Raw genomic sequence first — 17442 nt, forward strand, 5'->3', positions numbered from 1 at the left:
GAGTGGCTTTGATGCCAGATCCCATCATTGCAACGGCCCATTAACGTTGTATGTAAGCAATGTGGAGAGCGTCTCTGTGATTCATGCGGACGAGCTTGTGAAGTCGTGAGCGATGAGCTGGCTTGAATTCCTAGCCTTCGTCAGCTGATAAGTTTTTTTTTGTGGGATGATGATGGGAACGGCTTTGTTAGTGATAGTTGACTTTGGCTTTTGGACACAACCTGTTTGCTTTTTTCATTTACACTACCCCAATAGTGTGTAGGGGAGAGAGGTCATATTGCGCCATGTTCTTAAATGCGCCACACCTTCCTCCTGCCCAAAATTCGATTCGAACGAATACTCGAATGTGTGCATTTACTTCACCTCCAATAACTCGCTCTTCTTCCGGTCCACGGGGGCAGGTGAGGTGTCTCAGCTTTCTCGCAGACCATTTTTTGTGCTTTCCTCTATTTTCTTACGCGAAACAGTCTATTTCGACCTTTGCTAGTGTCATGGTTCATCTTAGAGATAGTGATTCAACTAGTAACCAGTATAACGCCTTTTGGGGCGACTAACGGAGCGAGCGAGAGGATGGGCCTTGCACGTGCGAAATTGCGAGGGGGTACCTCCAACTGACTTGTGCACGGCACCCTACTAACTGGTCTCTAGCGATGTGCCAAATTTGGGCACAATCGACCCAGCCGTTCTCGAGATCTGGAAGCGGCACCCTGCACGTGCGCACGTGCAAAATGGGTCCCAACTGACTTGTGCACGGCACCCTACTAACCGGTCCCTAACCGTGTACCAAATTTGAGCGCAATCGGTCCAGCCGTTCCCGAGATCTGGAAACGACCCCTGCACGTGCGCACGTGCAGCAGCACCCCAACTCTGGCACATGTATATGCAGTGCCTAGTGGGTGCCTACCTACATGCCAACTTTCAGCGCAATCGGCCAAGTAGTTACCGAGATATTGCAACAATTACAAAACTGACACCTCTTCGTTTTGCACGTGGCACGTGCATAAGGGGTCACCCACATGCATCGGGAATAGTCCAGTACTTGGTAGAAGGAATGAAGCTACCCTACAAAAATTACCGCGTGTAAATCGGTCAAGTGGTTGCTGAGATATAAGCCTCGCAAAAGCGTGACCACGGCCGGCCGGCCGGCCACTCAGAAATTTCCGTTAATCTAAGGAAAGACTACGCTCGCTTCGCTCGCTCCGTAATCATTGTTAAAGGGACCATCCCACCTTTAACATGGGGTTTGAGTTGAGATAGCCAAGTTTGCGGCGAGGTTCAGAAACCACTATCTATCTAGGTTGCAACCCCCGCGGCCTCTTGGTGTTGAAGAAATTCGTTCCCTTCATTTGAAAATGGGCCTTGCGCAAGGCCCTATCTTCAACATGGAGCGACCGTTAGTGTGACGTCACCTCGTTTAGTCATTCTGATTTAAATGGGTTTGTTCGTTGAAAAATCGCTTAAGACTTGGTCTGAACTTTGTTGTGGTGCCTACAGAGTAAAAAGAATCAGCTCTATGACAGTAATGTGGCCTGGGGAAGGAGGTAATTTCGGGCTGTGACGTCACATATTTGAAAGTTTGTGTTTGGTATTTGGGAAGCCTAAGATGTTTAATGAAAAATAAATGCCAGAACCGTGTTCCTGGTCATCCAATCTATAAAGTCGGGCACAATTTAACTGGTTTTAACAACATTTTAGAAGGTGGGATAGTTCCTTTAATTGCTTGTTTAATGGTAGTTTTGAAAGTTTATCACCACCGTGGCTTCGCTGTCGTTGCCATATTTGAAGCTCATGAAAAATGTGTTCCATTCGTAATTGCGCCCACCCTATTTGCGCCCTATTCTTCAACCCAGAGAAACAGCATATGGTGGTTGGGACACATTTCATTGAACACTTTGATTATTAGAGCGCTCACCTTACCATTACCTTAGCCTTCACAGCATAAATGGTTAATGGGCTGACACGTTCAAATAGGCTACTTAGTTAGGTGGCAAACCGTTGTTTTTAATAGGGCGCTTTTACATGAGAGGCATGGGCGCTTTTTGATGGGGGAGTCCGTAAATGCGCCCTTTGCAGATGTGCCGGAAAGCTTTTCTCCCGTTAATTTTTCTGGGTGTGATACAAATTAGGAGTTGTTATTTGATGCCAAAATAACTGAGGTACAATTTGAGATATCATTAAGCATGACGGCTGGTCAACTTTAGCCGCAATAGGCCGCAATAGGCCGGTGGCGCAATATGACATCTCTCCCTTACTGTGTAATGTGACATCAGCTGACGTAGCCTTAACCGCTGCCGTTGTTCCAGGTGACGTGATGGTGTACGTGAACCGCCAGTGTGTGCCGTGGCGTCTGACATGTCCCGTTGTTCCAGGTGACGTGTTGGTGTACGTGAACGGCCAGTGTGTGCTGGGCTACACGCACCAGGACATGGTGCACATGTTCCAAACGATCGCCGCCGGCGAGCTGGTGCAGCTACAGGTGTGCCGCGGTTACCCGCTGCCATTCGACCCCAACGACCCCAACACGGAGATCGTCACCACCATGGCCGTGTCGGCGGCAGGTCAGTCCGGGTTATAGGGCAGGTCAAAGGTTATGGTCGTGTCGGCAAGTCAGTCGTGTCGGCAAGTCAGTCTGGGTCACAGGTCAGGTTAGTGTCGGTAACAGGTCAGGTCACCACAATGGCCGTGTCGGCAGCAGGTCAGTCGGGGTCACAGGCTAGGTCACAGGTCACCATCAGGGTCTGTCGGCAGCAGATCAGGCCACAGGCTACAAGTCACCATCAGGCTCTGTTTGACGGCAGCAGATCGTTCGGGATCACAGGTCAAGTGACAGGTCACAGGTTACATTCATTACCGTCTCCCGGCCGCTAATCAGTAGTCATGCTGGTGATTCGTGGTTTTTAGATTCCACACTAAGATATATTTGGTTTCTATGCAGCTGAGCTGAGGGATTTCTGTGTTCCGCTGGCCGATGGTGGCTCTGCGCTGCAGCCAGCCGGCGGGGTCTGCTGTTAACCGTCGGCCGGGTCCGCTGGAGCGCGTGTTTTGTACTGTCGGCGGCGGCTCGGCTTGTCGGGTTTCCGCCGAGCCGGCCCACATTCTGGTAATCGGATCTGTGGGCGAACCGCGGCCGGGCGCCGGCGACTGGGGCAGAGGCACGCCGCCGGACCGCCGCCCCGCCGGACCGTCCGCCCGGCGCACTCTCGTGGGTGCTCTGGGCTCGCGTGGTGATTGGCACATGGTGCTGACTGCTGGTGACGGCGTTGTTGATTTTGGTGACTGGTGTTTGGATATGACCGTAACGAGACAGAAGTTAAAGACACCGTACAGTCGTGAGCTGTGTTGATACAAAGTGAGGTGTGACAATTGAGCCGAGACGTGGTTAAGAGTGAAGAACGGTCGGACGTGTCATGGTAGAAGTGTCTCTGTTGCTGACTGACTGCTGCTGGTCAGTTCTGACTAAGGCCAACAACATCTAACGGTCGTGTTGAACCGGTATCTTTGGTACTACCGACTCTCAGATCGCTACAGGATTCATTGAGGTTCAACGGTTCCGACCGAAACGAGTGTTGATTCGATCCACGAAGGGCCACGGCGGATAGTGATGTTTCAAAAACTGGGTCTGTTGGCCCGTGGCCGGTGCGGCGCGGACGAGAAGTATGTGCTCGGAGGGGACTCCGGGCCGCCAGTGCTGAAAATACGCGCCGCCTCTGGGGTTCGAACTCGAGTCAAATATGATGAAAAACGGAAGATCTGCCGCATCGTCATGTGTAAGTTATCAAATTATGAGCATTTGTTGTTCGACACTTTCGAAATTCGTGTTTCTTGCTGACAGACATTCTTTTGTAGCTTGTCTTGTTACATAGTGATATTGCACCTGCCAGAAGAATGGCTCGGCATTATGAGCATTTCTGGAAGTTTCCCGTCTATTTAGACCGTACATTTCTCATTATTCCTCTTATTGCCGCTACTTCGTTGGTAGTCCATTATTATCAGCATCTCCAGCCGCGTGACACGTGCCCGCGGTATGTCTCTCCTGCCGTCTCGCGTCGCCTCGTCTCCCGCCCAGCGCGTCTCCGTCCCCCACCTCCCGATGGGTCTATTTGTGGCCGCCTCCCGGCGCGTCGGGTCGGCTGCCGGTGGCGCCCTGCCGGTCCTATAGCTGGTGACGACATCAACCGCGGGGTGTTCGGTACCAGTGTCTGGAACACTGAGCTGCCTAGCTCCAGTGACGTCGGTGACACATCAGGTGACACTATGGCGTCAGTTAATGTCGGACCAGCCAGGAAGGTCTGTCACAGGAGAGGAGTCAGTGCGCGCTCAGGTGCTGTTCTCGGCAGTGCCGTCTCGGTACACTGTTACACTCTGTGCGTGTGTATTAACTCCGCCGCCAGTCTCTTGTGGTGTACCAAATATGAATGTCAGCTCTCAGATCTCCCGTCGATTTCGTCACTGCTAGGTAGGCACGCGTCAACACCTTGTGCGTGCCCGAAGGTCCGTATTCAGTAGAATTGATACGGCACGAACTACCTGGTGAAACCTGACGTAAGTTGGTGAGTCGCCGTCACTTTAGGACAGCTGCTGGGAGTGATATACCCTCGGCTGTGTCTGTGCTCAGTGGGTGGGGTTATTTTGGTCTTTGTAACGGATTTGTGCAAGCTATGTTCTCTGTGTTCGTAGTTGGCGATCCGTGCTTGCCCTGCAGTTTTTGCGCTGGGATATGTGATAGCGTTGTTGAGGTATCGCTACGATGGTATTGTATCTCGGACACAAGTGAGTTACCGCTGGATGTTTGATAGCATAATATGAGTTTTATATCATGTAGGTAGCTAGGTTTTTGCTTCACTATAACTGCACTTCTGGATGACTTCATATTGCGATAGTTCGCCATGTTTTCATTAGTGCCCCTTCTTTGGCCAACTATCCACAACTACACATGCCACTCTGCCTTTGATTCTCTCTCTCTCTCTCTCTCTCTCTCTCTCTCTCTCTCTCTCTCTCTCTCTCTCTCTCTCTCTCTCTCTCTCTCTCTCTCTCTCTCCCCATATCTAACCCCTCGCGCGTCTGCCGACAGACACCCAGCCGCAGGGCGGGTATCCGGTGGGCGGCGCCGACCGACCCCGCTCCCCCACCGGCTCCGATCAGGAGAGCACCTCCAAGTCAATGCCGGACCTGAGCGGTACAGAGAGAACCCGGGACGAGCGGCCCCGACCCGGCTCTGCCGACCTGCTCGCCGCCGGTGAGAGGGGAGAGAGAGAGAGAGAGAGAGAGAGAGAGAGAGAGAGAGAGAGAGAGAGAGAGAGAGAGAGAGAGAGAGAGAGAGAGAGGGACAGAGAGAATGAGAGATATAGAAGGAGATGGAAAGCGTTTGATTGCTATATGATTGTTTGTTGGCTTGGAGTTAGGGTGCACCGACTACCGCACTGTTTGGAGGGGGATGACGAAAGTAAACCGTCTCAATACTGATATTCCCAGCTCCCTGTTCCCGTCTGGCCAGTTGCTCTAGATGATCCTTACCAGCCACCTTGTGTTCACTGTGTTACACGTTCAGTGTACACATACAGGGCGGGTCTCGACCCGGTCCTGTCCTGCTGCGGCCAGCCATCCCGGTACCGCCTCTGTGACAGCCCCAACCGGTCACCGGAGCCGGCGGTCTGTACCCCCTGTGCTGTGGCGCCGTCACCGTACACTGGCGGCGCCACACCGCCTCCGTATCACCTGACGCAGTTTGAAACGGACGCCGTGATCGATACCGTACTGGGTGATATCACGGACCACTGCCCTACCGCCCGACCCCGGCCCCACCGCGACCTCATTCCCGGCCCCCAGGTCCCACCAACCACTGATGGAACTCACTGCGATACGTGACGATGGTTGGCTTGTTTCTAATTAAGACTGAAGTAACTGATTTACTCCTGATTAATTTTACTTTTCATGTCCTTTGTGAGGTAATCAGAATCTTATTCGATAACCTTGGAGGTCTTCCGACCGATTTGCTAGCGCGACTATTGTACCTGGTGCCTGATCAAGAAGCCCGATTCCCCTCCCAGAGTTTTTAACCCCAACTCCCTTTTCTCCCCGCAGAGAATGTGCCACCGACGGCGCCCAAGCCGCGCTTCCTGACGGTGCCAATCGTGAAGGGAGAGACCGGTTTCGGTTTCACGATCGCCGACTCTGCCTACGGTCAGAAGGTGAAGAAGATCCTGGACCGCGGCCGCTGCACCGAGCTCCAGGAGGGAGACATCCTCGTCGAGATCAACAACGTCCACGTCAAGGCCATGCCGCACACGGACGTGGTACAGGTATGGATAGGATGAGAACCTCAAGGGGAGAGTGGGATCACCGCTCTTAAATTGGTGCCTTTTACATCTACAAAGTTCATGACTAAAATATGTTTTATTTTGGGCGTAACCTAACATTGTCAAATTAGTCTTTGGGTCTAGGGCTGCTGGAACTGGACAGCGTTAGAGCGCGCATAGTTAGCTAATTGGCTATGCATAATGCATATGCAGCCGTTAACCCGACACCGGTCTGTGTTTCCTCTATCCAGGTGTTGAAGGACTGTCCAGTTGACCACGAGGCGACGGTGACGGTGCAGCGCGGCGGCTCTCACTCTCCCACCAAACCCAAGACCAAGCGTAAGGAGGACGCTGCGCGCCGGCCGCCCATCTCGGGCCAGTACCGCAGCAAGACGCCCACGGCTGAGCTGTACAGCACGCGGCCCAGGGAGGTGATCCCCAGCCGGCCCAAGACGCCGCTGGTGGACACGCGGCGTGCGCACACACCCTCGTACGGCGAGCTGCCGGGCCCGGCGCCCTCCGCCGACCCGCGGCTCACATTCGACTCGCGCGGCGCCGGCGGACCGGGCGGCGGACCGGCGCCGACCGACCCGCGCTACGGCGACTACGGCGCAGACCACTCCGGCTTCGGCTACGGCCGGCCGAACGGTCCCGGTCCGCCGGGGCCGGGGCCGGGCCGCGCCGACCTCAGCGCCCAGTTCGGCCGGCTCGGGCTCCACTCGAGTTACGACGAGCGGGACCTGGAGTCCCGCGGCTACCCGCCCGAGCCGGCCCGGCAGTACGGCGGCGCGCCGTTCGCCCCCGAGGGCTACTACAGCCAGCAGCCGGCGCCGCGGCCAGCGGACGCCGGCTCCTTCGACCACTACCCTCCCGGAGACCAGTACGGCGGGTACGGCCAGTACGGCGGCCACGGCGCCGTGCCCGGCGGACCCGGCTCCGACCAGGCCGGCTCGGACCGCGGCGCGCGCAGCCGCAAACAGAGCACGTCTTTCGAGCACGAGCAGCCGGCGCCATCGTCGGTACCGCGCGGCCCGCGGCCGGCCGGGCCGCAGCAGTACCTGGAGATGGCCGTCACGCTGATGAGGCACCAGTCCGGCTTCGGGTTCCGCATCGTCGGCGGCACCGAGGAGGGCTCCCAGGTGAGAAAAATGGCGAAATGGTGGGAGGGCTATCACTCACAGAACCTACAAGCAGTGGCTCATACATGAGCGTGGAAGGTCTTTTATCCTATCATCACACATGTCAATGATGGAGATTAATTATCGAGCCAGATGACCATCGAATTGTTTCGTCCTAAAATGCAGATTAGCATGTTGCTTTTAGCTTTTTGCAAACAATAGCAATTATCATGGCTTCTCTTACCGGAAACCGTTTCAGTGCAAGCATGGCATCAATCATGAACCATGAGGTTCAGCATTGATGCCGCAATTCCTATCGTCATTTTCCTCTCTTTCTTCTCTGCCCTCTTGCTTACCTCACCCTCTTTCCCCGCCAGGTGTCGATCGGGCACATTGTTCCGGGCGGCGCGGCGGACGTGGACGGCCGGCTGCAGACCGGAGACGAGATCATCTACGTGGACAACCAGCTGGTGGTGGGGTCCTCGCACCACCTGGCCGTGCAGCTGATGAGCCAGGCCTCGGCGGCCGGCCGCGTGCAGCTCGGCATCCGACGGCGACTGGCGCGGCACGACGCGCTCAACCGCAGCCAGGAGCAGCCGCCGTACGAGGTGACGGTGACACGCCGCGAGGGCGAGGGGTTCGGCTTCGTCATCATCTCGTCGGTGAGTCGGAGCGGCTCGACGATCGGTCGGCTGATCGACGGCAGTCCGGCGCAGCGCTGCCGTCAGCTGCACGTCGGGGACCGGATCCTGGCCGTGAACGGAGTGGACATTGCCGGCCTGCACCACGGCGAGATAGTGAACCTGATCAAGGACAGCGGGTACCGGGTGGTGCTGACGGTCGGCGCGCCGCTCGACGACTCGTCCAGCACAGCGTCCACTTCGCAGAAGGTGAGAAATTGGACGGGGGGCAGGAAGGTCCGTGGGGAGTGGGGACTGATAAGCCTCAGCACTCAGCAGTTAAGGGAGGGAAGGGTTCCGAGGAACGAGTTACAAAGATTTGTGGGTACGGGGAAAACCCAGGCTCCAAAAGTTTGCGGATATAATGGGGAGCGAAAGACTAGGATTTCAGAGGGTGTGTTGCGACTGCGGAATGTCCAGACTTCTCTGGGTGGTGGCCGTTTTGTTGCTCGTAACCATCTCCGCCATGTGACTAACTCGAGCCTTCTGTGTTTCCCCCAGGGCGACATGCCGCCGACAGCCGGCCACCTGACCAACTCACTGGGCCGTGACGTGACGCCCGAGAGGGACCTGTCGTCACGAGATGTTACCTTCGACATGGACGAGAGTCTACAGTATCCGCTCAGGTTCGTGCTAGTCTGCGCTGGTGCATGCATTGGGTCCTTCCCAGGGTTTGTCTTGGCGATAGACATTGTATGGGTTACTTTCAACACAGGTGATGTCGCATGTGCCAGCATCGCTGTAAATTCTTAATTGAGTGATCCTTGTTTATGTTGTGCTTGATGATACCGAGCTAAACTTTTAACCGTGGCCTTTCTTCCAGACGGGATCCGAGAGACCAAGACCACACTGGAAATGGAGACAGGAGAGTCAACTACCCCTGGCCACCGGAGGTCAGTAGAAAGTTGTAGTTAGTGAGCGCAAGAGTATCAGACTTTTCTAACGAGGCGTCGTATCTTGTGAAGTTATGAATCAAATTCATGTAAGACATCTGCGATGCAACTCATTTAACATAAACTGAAATTATCTAGAACTGTAGTTGTTGGCCGATGTAGGCGGTTGCTGGAGGTGCATGTCACGTTAATTAACGTCAGATCATCACGTTTAATGTTTGCCCCTCTCCAGTCCCGTAACTAACCTCCACTCTGTCCCGTCAGGGCGAGGAGTACCACCCGATCGAGGGCGGCGGCGGTGGCGAGGACGAGTTTCACGGCATCGAGCTGAGCCGCGGCTACCGGGGCTTCGGGTTCTCGATCCGCGGCGGCCGAGAGTTCCACAACATGCCGCTGTTCGTGCTGCGGATAGCCGAGACCGGACCGGCCGCACAGGACGGACGGCTCAGGGTAAGTACTTGGACGGGTGCTGCTGCTGTTGAATGACCGGGACATGCCGGGGAGTCCTGCTTCACTGCTCTTGAACCTGAACGTGCCCCTACTTTGTTTCAGATTTCCATCCTCCCATCTCTGCTTCTACCCTTCATTTGTTCATGTCTCTGTCCTTTCATCAGTAAATAGTAATGTCTATTTATTTCAATTGCTGCTTCAATCATATTTTACGTCAGATCAGGGTGATTAGGAACGGAACAATGGACTTGTGGTACTCCATCCGTGCTGAATCAAACCCTGCTCTGTCACCCCTCTCCCACCTGACCTGACCAGACCCCACCCCATTACTGACCTCCGACCTACTCTGTCGCCCCTCAGGTGGGTGACCAGATCATCCAGATAAACCACGTGAACACCAAGGACATGACGCACGGCGAGGCCATCGAGCTGATCAAGCAGGGCGGCTCGGTGGTGCGCCTGCTGGTGCGGCGCGGCGGCTCCATACCCCAGGTCAGGGCTGGAGATAGGGAACGGATGGTCGGAATCGCGGTACCGGGATCTCATAGGAAGGAGGATATGGACGCTGATTGGACAGAGGTCAGCTGGAGAGTGTACATATATGCATATATACATATATGTACATTCTCGATTCCTCACACCTGTTTGTAGTTTACCTATTGTTTGTGTACACAATGGCGGATGCCTTTGCGAGTCACGTTGCCCGTCAGGTGTAAACTTGGGCGTCAACTTGAACACATTTTCCTCCGTTGCTCATCCGCCGTCCGTTTTTAATTACCCGAACTCGGATGACGGCGCGTTGTCTGTGTCCATTGTGACAGCTTTCTCACATTGCTCTGTGTCCGTTCGCAGGCGATCCTGGACCAGGCGGCCTCTCAGGCGCCCTCCACGCCCACCTCGCTGGGCCCGCCGGGCCGCTCGTCCTCGTCACTCTCTCAGCCGTACGGCGGGCCGGCCTTCTTCCCCGCCTCTCCGCAGCCGTACTCGAGCGGCGCGGCGGCGCCCGGCCACCGGCAGCACCTCACCAACGGCGACGTACCCGGCTACGGCCGCTACGCCGGCCACAGCGCGCACCTGGGCCACGGCGGCATGGCGCCGCACGCCGGACACGGCGGACATTTGGGGCACGGTGGACATGGCGGACACGGTGGTCACGGCGGACACTCTATGGGCCACGGCCCGCCGCCAGACGAGGCCCATGCCTATTGGAGCAGGCAGGCCAACTTGTAGCGTGTGTGCCCCCGCAGAGCGAGTGCCGAGAGAGTGACGAGTGTGCGGCGCGAGTGAGACGAGTGTGGCGCTGCCGCGCCGAGTGCGGCGCCCCCCGAGTCGGCCGGCGCGCCAGTGTTGGTGCTTCTGTTGTTGCGTGCGCCGCCGACTGCTGTTGCTCGGCCGTTTTGGTGCCGGCGTGAGACGCCGGCGGCTGTTACAGTGTGAGGATGTTCCGGGCGTCTGCCGTTCGCCGTTTGTTTGCTCGGAAAAAGACAATCCCAGCCTGATCTGAGGCCAGCCAAGCCGCTGCCATATAAGGAGATAGCCGCGGGCCAGTGAGGAGCACAGAGCGTGCGCCGAGCAAACTGTACAGATTCTAGGCTAGGCTCGCTACATCCCAGCATTGTACAAAGTGCATGATCAAAGTTTACATGAAGCACTAATAAAGTACAGGTATTTTGAATGGCGTTTGAGCGTTTGTGAATCGCTTAGGTGTACTTTGATGAGCGCAGCGACCTACTCCCTAAACAAGTGACCATAGTCTCTCTTCCTACGCTCAGATATCCGTGGGTTCTGGGTAGGCACGGTGCATATATAGAATACTTGGGTAGGTCAACTATAAGTGATGCATTTTGTTTGATGGCTACAGTATTACAGGTGCGGTGTTTTGAGCTGGGCTACGGAGTGGATGACTTTTCGGTGACTCTAGACTCCGGTTTTCAAAATAGACTCAGAATCGGTCAGAACCGTCGACTCCGACCGACTCCGCAGCCCTGGTTTTGGAACTACCGTAGCCGTTTTTTGTAGACTAGGACGGGCATCGAACCCGGGCCGCTCCGTGAACTCGGCGGATAAGCTGCCACACTTGATGCAACGATTCCCTGCGCTCGGCCACCGCCTATCATCGGGTGGCATATGAAGCCATCCTGACAGTGTGTGGAATCTCGTCGGTCCCTCCCGATTGTCTTGTCCCGAATTGCCCCTTATTACCAGAATTCTACGCTAGAAATAACCTCCATCTCTCGCCGCCGTCCTTGCCATCAAAATAACACAATACATACTACTGCGGAGCGTAGGTTTATTACCAAAGTTATGTGCCGACATTCAAAGCACAAAATCACATAGAAATGTATCACACGAACAGATACATGAATTATAATACACGATGCCACACGTAGGTAATCTCTCCATAAATGAAGGATGAAAACATTACAAAACGATGTCAACCGGTGAGAACTGAACAGACCTCGGTGTCGAATCTCCGGAGGGCGGCCGGGCAGCCGCTCCTCCAATGGTAACGATGGCGCCGCGCGGCCGGCGCCGGCGCGCCCCAAAGCTCAAACTAGCGAGCGGCGGGCACATCTGTACGGGGGCGGGGTAGGGGCGGGACGGGGGACTGCAGCTACACGGCACATGCACACACCAAACCGGTGAGAGAGTGGGCCCTCCGGCGCGCCCTGAAAGACGGGCCCCGGCCGGCCGGCCACACCCGGGGTCCTGAGCAAATCAACGACGAACAGACTGCGGGCGGCCGCGGCGCCGCGCCACATCGACACATGCAGAGATAAAACACACTGAGATCGCGTACAGAGGGTTCGCTCCGGCGGGGCTGACCCGCACTACACCTGGCACTCCCTCTCGTTATCACATCTAGCGTCTGGGCGGCCGCGCGGCGGCAGGCTACCTCCCGCCGCCGCCACCGCCCGGCGGTCGACCCGGCCGCGGCCGCTTGCGCGCGGGCCCGGCGCCCGGCGCGGCGGCCGCCGCCGAGCGCCGCCGCATCGTCCCGTTGGCACGCTGTTGTCCGCCGGTCGCCTTGGCGGCCGCTGCCGCCGGCGGGGGCGGGGTGGCGGCGCTGGAGGCGCGGCTGGCCGGCCGTCGAGTGACCCCCGGCCGCCCGGCCCGCTCCGAGCCGGCCTCCTCCGTCTGCCGACCGGTCACCGCCGGCGACCCCAGCCGGCCGCCGGGCTTCTCCTGGCTCTTTGGTCGCTTGTTGGACTTGTCCAAGCTCCCTGATCGGTTGTCACGTTTCTCCAAGCTCCAAGACCGCTTCAATTGCTTGTCGGTGCCTCCAGTCCTCCTGCCTAAGCTGACCGATCGTATATGAGGCATGTCCAGCTTGTCCGGCCGATAACTCGACCTGTCTACGCTCGTTTGTCGTGCAACAGGTTTATCTACACTCCCTCGTCGCGTAACGGGTTTATCTAGGGTGGTGTCATGCCGCGTAACGGGTTTTTCTACGCTCACTTGACTACTTTTAACTTTATCTACAACATCCTGACGTTTATCGAGTTTGTCGGTGCCTTCCAACCGTTTCTTGGGTCTCTCGGACCTCCGTTGAATCTTGTCTTGGTGGTCAGGTATTTCAGACTTCTTGCCAGGTTTATCCGCAGTCAGTTGTGGTTTCTTCAGCTTCTCAGATTCGCGCGGACCATTCTGGGTCTTTTCCAAGCCGTTGATCTGTTTCCTCGTCCGTCCCACGCTCCCAGCTCGTTTCTGCTCCTTGTCCAGGTTAGTTGCCGCGGTGTTCGGTTTGTTGGAGCCAGCCGTTTTGTCCGCCGTCCTGCTGCCGCGCCCGGCCGGCACTGGGGTCAGCGAGCGGCCGCTCCGCAGCGCAGGAGACTCACGGCCGTTACAGAGGCGAGCCGCGGCGCTGGGCCGGCCACCGCTCGGACGTCGCTGGCTGCCACCCCGACCGGCCGCCGCCGCGGGGGCAGGCTCGCTGGGCTGTGCCCCCCGCCTGGCGGCCGGGGCCGCCGCCGGCGGGCGCCGTCCGTCACGACTGCTGGGCCGCCCGACCAGCCGCGTTACGACCGGTGATACGACAGCTGTCAGTCCGCCGCGGTCGCTGTCCGCCGTCCGTGATGCCGTCGGCTCGTCGCTCGCCGGCCGGCCGTCCCCGCTGGCCTCCCTGGCGCGCTGGCTCGGCCGGCGGCCGGGGGACGTCTCCGCCCTGCGGTCGGAGGACCGACGCTGAGAGGCGCGCTTCTCCCGCTGAGCGCCGCCCTCGGCCGAGCCGGACGGCCGCCGAGAGGACCGGCTCTCCCTGGGCTTGTCCCCGCTCTCAGCGGCGCTCAGCTCGGTCGCGGTCCGCCGAGACACCCGCTTCTCCTGCGGCTGCTCCGCGTCCTCTGCTGTTCTGGTCTCAGTTGAAGTAGGTAGGCGTTGTGACGCGCGTCTCTCGCGCAGCTTCTCTCCGTCCTCTGTGTCGTGCTCGGCGGAGAGTCTCTGGGACGCCCGCCGGCCCGGCGGCGACTCGGGTCCACCCACAGCAGTCTCAGAGGTGAGGCCCAGGCCGCCACCGACCGCCACCTGCCACGGGCCGGCCCGGACCGGCTGCGACGCCTGGCTCGACTTGGCGCGCGCGGGAGAGGGCGGCGATGCGGCCTCCCGGCCGGCGGTCGGCCTGCCGCCGGGACTGGCCGGCGCCGCCGCGTCCTCGGCGCGCAGGCGACTCAGGAAGACGCGCGGCGACTCTGCCGGCGAGACGGGCTCGGCCGCCGGCCGCGAGGGGCTCCAGCCGAGCCGGCGCGCCGCGGGCGAGGTCGGCGGCGGCGGCGTGATCACGTCATCTCGCAGACGGCTCAGGAAGACACGGGGCGAGTCCGGGTTGGTCAGTGACGCCAGGTCGGTCACCAGGCGGCCCGGAGAGCCGGGCGGCGTCCACGGCATGTTCAGCTTCACTGCGGTGACCACCGGCACGCTCGCCTTCGTCTCGGCTCCTGTGGCCGGCGGCTGGGCGGCTCCGGTGGCTCCTGAGGGTGGCCGCGCGGCGGGGGCCACCGCAGCCATGGCAGCCGCTGCCGCCGGGACGCCCTTGCTTGACTTTGGAGGAGCACTCTCCTTGGCTTCCACTTTGGTGACCTGTTTGAGTTTCTTCTTGTCCTTCTTGGCGTAGGTATTCAGCTGCCGCTCGGCGGCCGGGGCCGGCAGTCTGGCTGCCGGCAGTGGCGCGACTGTAATAGCCAGTGGATCCAGCTCCACGGCCGCCTGCAGTAGCAGCCCGTCTCCGGCGGCCGCCTCCATCCGGCGCTCCACGTTCTCAGTCTCACTCTCGTGACCAGAGCCGGGGCCCGATGGTGTCCGCTCGCGGATGGCCGTCATGCTCGTCTGTTTGGCGGCCTTGGCCCGCTCGGCCGGCCGGCGGCGGACGCGGCGTGGCGCCTGCTTACGCGGCGGCGCGGCCACGTTTAGCACGGCACCCACTTTGGTGGTGAGCAGCTGCTGGCGGTTACTGATGGTCCTCAGCGGTCCGCTGGCCAGCAGTCTCTTTGAGGAGGCGCCCAGCGGGCCGGGCCTCCAGGCGGTCTCCACGGCCAGCTCGGCGCCCCCGCCGGCGGCGCGCGGCTCCAGCGGCAGCTCGGGCAGCTCGGGCTCCTCCTCCAGCTCGGCCCAGAAGCCGTCGGCGTCGGGCGGCGGCGCGGCGCCGTACACCAGGCTGCCGGGCGGCGCGTCGTCCAGCGTCTCGCTGGTGGCGGCCGGGCCCTGCGGCAGCGGCGGGTACGCGCGCAGCTCGGCCGCCGCACCGCCGCCGCCTGACGACAGCACGCCCGTGATGACGTGTACAGAGGACTGGCTGAGCAACGGGGTGGGCGGCCCGGATCCTTCCGAACCCGCCGAGCCGCCGCCGTCCGGGTCGTGCGACGGCCGGCAGCAGTCGAGCAGCCGGTCGTCGCCGTTGGTGCCCGCCTCGCCCGGATCGTCTTCGTCTTGCGGCTGCTGCTCGTCGTCTTGCTGCTCCTCCTGCTGCTGCTGTTGCTGCTGCTGCTGAGGGGACAGCTCCTCGCCAGTTGACAGACACGACTGCAGCTGCTCCGTGAAAAACGAGGCCTGCGGTATACGCACGTCCTCGTTGCCTGCGAAAAAAAACGTACAGCAAATTATGTTGTCAAACCAGAAAATTACACGACGCACCGGCTTACAAGGTTTAGACGTTTCGAACAAAAATTATAAGCCAAATCTACTAGTATCGTGCTGCGAATATAACTTAAAAGAAATCCAAAGACATGACCTTATGAATTTGCAATTCGCGAGCCATCAGCCAGGCAGCCAGCGTTTGTACTTACTGTTTTCGCTCTGCTGGGACTCGGACGCCTCCTCGCGGTCGGAGAGTTTGACGTTGACGTTGACCAGCATCTGCTGTTCGTCCTCTGTCAGTTTACGCTCCTTCTCCTCCTCCTCCTGGTGGGTGGGCTGGGAGAGCTGCTGCTCCTGTTGCGGGGACTGCTGGACGGCCAGCGGCTGCTGGATCTGCAGCTGCACCTGCTGCACCGGCTGCTGCTGCTGCTGCGGGGTGCCCGCCGACTCCTGGGCCTCCTGCTTGACGGCGGCCGTCTGCTGGCTCTGCGCTGCCACCGCCGCCGTCACCACGGCCGTGTGCGGCGCCGAGATGGTCTGCCAGCCGGCCAGGCCGGCCGCCGCCGCGCCCGTGGCCGTCTCGGCCGCTGACAGCGTGTGGAAGGGCGGCAGCAGCGCGGCCGGCGGCTGCCCGATGAGCGGCTGCTGGCCGGGCCGCGCCGACAGGGTCTGCAGGAGGTGCGGGTGGCCGGCGGATGTCACCAGCCGCACCACGCGCACGGTACGGTAGTTCTGCGGCAGGGAGACCAGCGGGGACGCCGCCGGCTGCGGAGTCGGCGGAGCGGCCACCGGAGACTCGGTGACGGCCGCCGCCGCTGACACCGCCGCGCTGGCGCTGACGTCTGCCAGCAGACCCGTCTCGGTACTGTTCTGGTCAGCGAACTCGTCAGCCGTCTGGGAACTGCTCGGCTTCGGGCTGGTGGAAGCCTTCGCCGGCGGGTCGTCCTCGACGGTGAGCGAGGATGAGCTGCTGCCCACCACCGTCTCCACTTTCTTGTTGGGCGACTTCTTCTTGCTCTTGCTGGTTCCCTCGCCTCCGCCCCGTGATGTGTACACGGGTGGGTTTTTGCGATTACGCGGGGCCGGGGTAGGCGTCGGGTTACAGGCCAGGTCCTGTTGGTACTGCTGCAGAATAGCCGCGATCCGCTGGCGCGTCTGGTCGTCTTCCAGCTCCTGTTTCACCGGCGACGGCTTCACCAGGGTCGGCGTCACCAACGGCTTCGGCTTCTGCGCCGTCACGGCCGTCTTCAGCTTCTGCGGCAGCGGCTTTGGCTTGGGTTTGCTGACCAGCGGTGACCCGCTGACTCCCGAGGAGGTAGACGCCACGGACGGCAGTGACGGCGACGCGTCCGGGGTGTAGGAGGGCGTCACCAGCGGGGCGGCGGCCGCCGCCGGCTGGCCCACCAGGTAGCTGGAGCTGCTGCTGCCGCGGCTGCTCTCGTCGTCGGGCGGCCCGGGCTCGGGCACCGCCGGCGGGTACACGAACTGAGAGCCGCCAGACGAGGAGGCCGGCGCCGGCGACGACTCGGGTGTGATGCCCAGCAGGTCCGAGGCGACCAGCGTCTCCAGCTCCAGGGCGGCCTCGTGGCCGGAGCCTGTGGCCTCCGCGCGGGTCGATACCGCCTCCAGGACGCTCTCGAACTCGCGCAGCTGCTCCAGCGTGGTGGAGGAGACGGACGGGCTGGAGGCGCCGGCCGGCGCCGCCGCCGCCGCCGCTGACGGCATGTACTGGATGGTGTTCCGGCCGGACGGCTGGGCCACCACCGACCGCGAGGGCTGCTGAGGGGGCGCAGCGGCCGCCGCCACCGCCGCCGCCTGCTGCTCCTGCTGCTGCTGTTGTCTCTGCTGTTCTTGCTGTTGTCGCTGACGCTGCTTGGCGGCGGACTGCTGCTGCTGCGCCTGGATCAGTCGGGCCGTCGGCACGTAGATAACCTGT

General features: G+C 59.8%; 2 protein-coding genes across 4 annotated transcripts in view; one reads left to right on the forward strand and one right to left on the reverse strand.

Annotated features, from left to right (window-relative positions):
• The window catches only part of LOC122382037 (membrane-associated guanylate kinase, WW and PDZ domain-containing protein 1-like), a 53030-nt gene extending 41918 nt beyond the window's left edge, over positions 1-11112 (forward strand). For all 3 annotated transcript variants that reach the window (XM_043366909.1, XM_043366910.1, XM_043366911.1), the window contains 10 exons: positions 2370-2558; positions 5072-5236; positions 6082-6299; positions 6548-7435; positions 7792-8304; positions 8596-8720; positions 8918-8987; positions 9252-9437; positions 9798-9929; positions 10290-11112. In XM_043366909.1, coding sequence (XP_043222844.1) covers positions 2370-2558; positions 5072-5236; positions 6082-6299; positions 6548-7435; positions 7792-8304; positions 8596-8720; positions 8918-8987; positions 9252-9437; positions 9798-9929; positions 10290-10667 — 2864 coding nt within the window. In that variant the 3' untranslated portion in view covers positions 10668-11112. The remainder of the gene's footprint in view (positions 1-2369; positions 2559-5071; positions 5237-6081; positions 6300-6547; positions 7436-7791; positions 8305-8595; positions 8721-8917; positions 8988-9251; positions 9438-9797; positions 9930-10289) is intronic.
• Positions 11113-11707: 595 nt separating this feature from the next.
• Positions 11708-17231, reverse strand: LOC122382010 (proline-rich protein 36-like). The gene is made up of 3 exons (XM_043366849.1): positions 16167-17231; positions 15716-16133; positions 11708-15505 (listed from the first exon to the last, which is right to left on the reverse strand). Exons 1-3 carry the CDS (start codon positions 17229-17231, stop codon positions 12330-12332), a joined length of 4659 nt encoding a protein of 1552 aa, XP_043222784.1. The 3' UTR covers positions 11708-12329.
• Positions 17232-17442: the final 211 nt, after the last annotated feature.

This window comes from Amphibalanus amphitrite, unplaced genomic scaffold, assembly GCF_019059575.1.
Source record: "Amphibalanus amphitrite isolate SeventyFive unplaced genomic scaffold, NRLGWU_Aamphi_draft 000132F_arrow, whole genome shotgun sequence".
NCBI classification, from domain to species: domain Eukaryota; kingdom Metazoa; phylum Arthropoda; class Thecostraca; order Balanomorpha; family Balanidae; genus Amphibalanus; species Amphibalanus amphitrite.